Source organism: Saccostrea cucullata, unplaced genomic scaffold (assembly GCF_032062105.1).
Source record: "Saccostrea cucullata isolate Sc308-1 unplaced genomic scaffold, CSIRO_AGI_Scuc_v1 ctg22785, whole genome shotgun sequence".
In the NCBI taxonomy this organism is placed as follows: Eukaryota; Metazoa; Mollusca; class Bivalvia; order Ostreida; family Ostreidae; genus Saccostrea; species Saccostrea cuccullata.
The window spans coordinates 1-5071 of record NW_026932255.1 but is presented as its reverse complement, the minus strand read 5'-3'; the positions used below and the strand labels follow the sequence as shown (position 1 = coordinate 5071).

At 34.8% G+C, this 5071-nt stretch overlaps 1 protein-coding gene across 1 annotated transcript; it reads right to left on the bottom strand.

Annotated features, from left to right (window-relative positions):
- Positions 1 to 2577: 2577 nt before the first annotated feature.
- Positions 2578 to 4559, bottom strand: LOC134234733 (cytochrome b-245 light chain-like). The gene is made up of 4 exons (XM_062716787.1): positions 4465 to 4559; positions 4297 to 4380; positions 4113 to 4194; positions 2578 to 3563 (listed from the first exon to the last, which is right to left on the bottom strand). The coding sequence occupies exons 1-4, from the start codon at positions 4545 to 4547 to the stop codon at positions 3414 to 3416; spliced, it is 399 nt and encodes a 132-aa protein (XP_062572771.1). The 5' UTR covers positions 4548 to 4559; the 3' UTR covers positions 2578 to 3413.
- Positions 4560 to 5071: the final 512 nt, after the last annotated feature.

The window sequence follows — 5071 nt, the reverse complement described above, 5'->3', positions numbered from 1 at the left end:
GAGAAGTTTCTTAATAGAGGATTTTTATGTCCAACTTTAACCTTGATTTCAATTTGAAAATCATTTTGCTCCCTCAGAGTGCTGGACACAAGGTTAGACCCTGTGTAGATAGACACATTTAAAAAGGTAAAGGGTTCCCAGTATTTTTGAAAATACATGAATTGGTTATTTGAATTATAGTTGTTATATACCGGGTAGTAGGATTTGTAATTTACACTCTTACAATTAAGTTAATGCTCAAGAGAAAAGTTATAGACATGTATTATAAAATTTACTTGATTTTTATCAAGTTTGATGATGTATTACCAGGTAACCATAAGTAAGAAAAATTATTTACTCTGTATCTACATTAAAGGCTTTGTACCAAAATCAAGTACATATATTTTGAAGCCTTTCCTGTAATAATGCAATACAAACATTAAAAAAAAAAATCCTAAATGTACATTTTAAGTACACATTTATATGCTTAAATTCTTCCATGCAATGGAAATAATCTTTCAAGATTTTATTGTTCAAGATTTAATACATGTGATCAATCAATAAATACATAGGTATATCAAGTGATTGTCAAGAAGCATAATGTATATGTAAATAAATCATTAAATGATTAAATGAAAATGTTTTTAACAAAATTCTTTGAGCAAACAGGGTGTGTCAGGACTCAAGATATGTATTTCTTGGAATAACGTTGATAGGATGGTTATCTGAACAAGAGGCCCAAGGGCCTTGAATCGCTCTTCTGATAAATTGTACAATCTATCACTTCTATTAGAAGCCTCCAACTCTATTAGTATCATAAGACCCAAAATGCATCAACTTACAAAGTTTGATAATATTTAGCAAGTTAAGACTGAAGATATTATAATTATAAAATACCATAAGTAGGTCACAGTGACCTCCCTTTTTGATTGAAATTTTCTGGGGACTCAAGATACATAAATTGACAAAGACTGATGATTCTAATTAAATAAGTACCTGAGATATTCAAAAGTAGGTCACCTTTTACTTTTTGGTAAATTCTCTTAAACCCAAGATGCATCTTTACAAAGTTTGAGATTCTAAGCCAATTAGTACCAGAGATAATTAAATATAGCCATCAAATGTCAAAAGTAGATCACGGTGACCTACTTTTTGGTCGCGTTTTCAAAAACCAAAAATGCCTAAACTGGCAAAATTTGAAGATTCTAAGCCAGTAGAAGAATTACACGTTAGGGACTTTAGTAAGGGGTGGCATTTTTAGTTATAATTAGCTTCTGAAATTTAAAAGTTCCCTTACTGTTGAAATATACATATGATAGAAATGCGGCCGAATGTCAACTGATGATGCATTTCTATCATATGTGAAAGGAAGCTGTGTAAATTTAGAAGCTAATTGGTAACTCGAGAATGCCACGCCCTACGAAAGTCCAAACTAAGCGGGAAAAACTAAGTACCCCGGATATTAAAATTAGGCACCGTGACCTACTTCTTGTTGGACATTCAATGAAAACCCCAAAAATGCCCCAACTGACAAAGTTTGATAATTCCGAGCCAATAATACCAGAAAAAAAATTTGCCATAAAATGTCAAAAGTAGGTCACAGTGAACTACTTTTTAGTCGACGTTCACCGAAAACCTAAGGTGCCTCAACTGACCAAGTTTGATGATTCTAAGCTAATACATACCTGAGATATTCAAAAGTAGGTCACCGTGACCTACTTTTTGGTCGACATTCTCCGAAAACCCAAGATGCCTCAACTGACAAAGTTTGATGATTCTTAGCCAATAAGTGCCTGAGATACTAAAATATAGCCATAAAATGTCAAAAGTAGGTCACTGTGACCTAATTTTTGGTCGACAATCTCTGAAAACCAAGATGCATCAACTGACAAAATTTGATCATTTTAGATCAATAAGTACCAGAGATACTTAATTTTAGTCACAAAAGGTCAAAAGTAGGTCACCATGACCTACTTTAGTAATAACTGTCCGAAAACCCAAGATGCATCAACTCACAAAGTTTGATCATTCTAAGCCAATTAGTACTCTAGATACTTCAATAAAGCCTAAAATGTCAAAAGTAGTTCACCGTGACCTACTTTTTGGTCGTCACTCTCCGAAAACTAAATATGCATCAACTCTCAAAGTTTGATGATTCTAAGCCAATAAATATCTAAGATACTTAAATAAAGCCATAAAATGTCGAAAGTAGGTCACCGTGACCTATATTTTGGTCGACATTTTTCAAAGACCCAAGATGCATCTACTGACCAAGTTTGATGATTGTAGGTCTGAAGGTAATCAAAATTTGCGATTTAAACAATTTGAAAACAAATGTCAGCAAAATTCAAAAAGTAGGTCACAGTGACCTACTTTTTCATAAATATGTTTTAAAGTCCCAAGATGCATCAAAGTACAAGATTTGATGTTTCTAAACCTCACAGTGTCTGAAATAATGGGATTTAATGTTTTTAAAAGGATAAGTCACATAGTTCAAAAAGTAGGTCACGGTGACCTAACTTTTAAGTTGACAGTGTTCGAAGACCCAAGATACATCAACTGACAAAGTTTGATGATCATAGGCCTTTATGTGTCCAAAATATGCCTTCAAATCAATTTGAAAACAAATCCCCGCAAAATTTAAAAAGTAGGTCACCGTGACCTACTTTTGAGTTAACATGATGTGAAGTCGTAAGATGCATCAACTTACAAGATTTGATGATCCTAGTCCTCATAGTAAGCAAAATATACACATTTTTATTAATTGTAAATTTAGGTCAACTTTGAAGTGACCTTGAGACCACGCCCTTTGCCCCAGGGTCATGCCTTGAACAATTTTTAATCTTCAACATATCCTGATCCTTGTATGTAAGTTTGGTGAAAATCTGCCTGGTGGTTCTGGAGAAGAAGATTTTTTAGCAACCAGTACTTTTGGTTTTGTTTTCCTGATTATCTCCCCTTGTTTTAGGGTCCCAACCCTTATTTTGGTATAAATAGTAGCCCTTGGGCCAAGGATACCCTGTGACAAATTTGACACTGATTGGCCAAGGGGTTCTTGAGTTATGGCCCATATTCTAAAAAGTTAACGCACACCGCACACCGCACAAATGGCCATAGCATTAGCTCTTTGAGCCTTTGGCTCAGAAGAGCTAATAAAAGAGAGAGGCTTTATAGCTCTTAAGAGAAGTGGGATGCACTGAAATAATGGGAGAGAAACACAATTATACTGTGTTTGGTATGATTTGATATGGCACAGGAGTCAATGTATTTAAAATTTGTTCTGGTTATAAATAGGAAGATATTCTCAAGCAAAATATGGTACATAATCTCATTTGGTAAGAAGTCTTTTTATGTTCAGACACAACTGTCATTTATCCCCTGGGATAGACCTCAGGGATCCGTTGCCATGTATCCCCTGGGGTGGCACTCATGGTTCAGACCCGGTTGTCGTGTACCTCCTGGGGTGGGGCTCTGGGAGGGGGCTTCTTGGGCTGACGGAATGATTTGAGATCTTTTTTGGTTAAATCTTCCGCTGGTTTCTCCTCCAGACCAACTGGTTTCCACTGTTCTCCTTTAAATGCTGCCTAGAAAAGAAAAAATTTAAAATACGGATATTTTTGTTCAAATTTTACGTAGGCATGAGAGGAAATCAGAGTTGCATAATATGCTTATAAAATGAAAAGTTGGAGAAGAAACAAGGAAACCAGGAAAAGGGTTAGAAGCAGACTTACATTTACATACAGGGAATTTGTGGGAGTATAGAGGAAAAAATACTTGTATCGTATTATGAATAGGAAATATGAAGAATAATATTACAAAACTAGAAACGATCTCGTTGCGAGCAACTAGAGGTCTATCAACCAATTTTGGAGAAAAAAAACCCGTAAAAATAAGTTGAAAAAGTGATAAATATTTTTGGACAGAAGGGGGATTGAACTTAGGTTGCCAGCGTACGTACGTGAAAATGCATTATTCCTGTAAATTTCATGAAAATCCACCCAGTACTCTTCGAGAAATCGCATGCACAAAATTTGATATACGGAAAAATAATAAGAAACAATAACTATAAGGTCTTCCATGAAGACGGAAGACCTTAAATATAATGCTGGGGATAAACTGGTACTTGTACTTACTGCTAGATATATCATGCTGGTGACAAACAGACTCAGTCCACCCATAATTGTCGCAAGGATAAAACACAACGGAGCACATAATCTGAAACAGATGAGTTGATTTACAGAGAAAAGGAATTCCTTTATTTTGACCAACACAATCTACATTAATATGATATTGATAAGAAATACTAGAGGAACTCACATAAGATGGAATAGGAATCTAACGAAATAGTTTCTGCCAAGAAACCCACTGCAATTCACCAGTGTTGTAAAAGGTTTCTGGAATCTGAAAAATAGAAATGATAAAATGTACTGGGCATAAGTATTTTTGTGTAGATAATGCATAGATAAAAACGATGTGACATCTTACTTGCGTTCTGTTGTACGTCCTTTGACTCGCTTACCCCTAGGATACTCCACAACAAACACCAAAATGGAAGCAACGCTGGACATGGAGTTAAGTAAAATGTCTGCTGATGTTTGATTTGGGGGGTTCCATTGACATCAGTTTTGAATTTGATAGCCTTTATTTAATAACAAGAGGCAGGCAACAACACTCAATTGAGCTCAATCATTTCTTCTGATGGAAACGAATTATAACTCTCTATATTGCTACTCAAAAATTATTACAGTTGTTTCAGTACTATAATAATTATTATGTGAACTCAACAGATCTTATATAGTGATGCTTTCCTACTAGTTTGAATATTAAATTGTTTTACTACTGATTTTTTCATCCATTGATCTCCCCACAAATGCACATTTTATTCACACAATATACAAGTTTTTGACCACTATTGATGTCCCATCCTAGCAAGATTAGCTGTGGATCAAGATTTCTTAACTTAAGTATCAAAGATCTAAGCAAAATGTTTGTCAGTTTTTTTCTGACCTGCCTCAGTGATTCTTGAGAATTTTTTTTATAGATTCTGTCCCTCAATTATCACCTCTTTCACCCAGTAATGTGTTGTAACGGG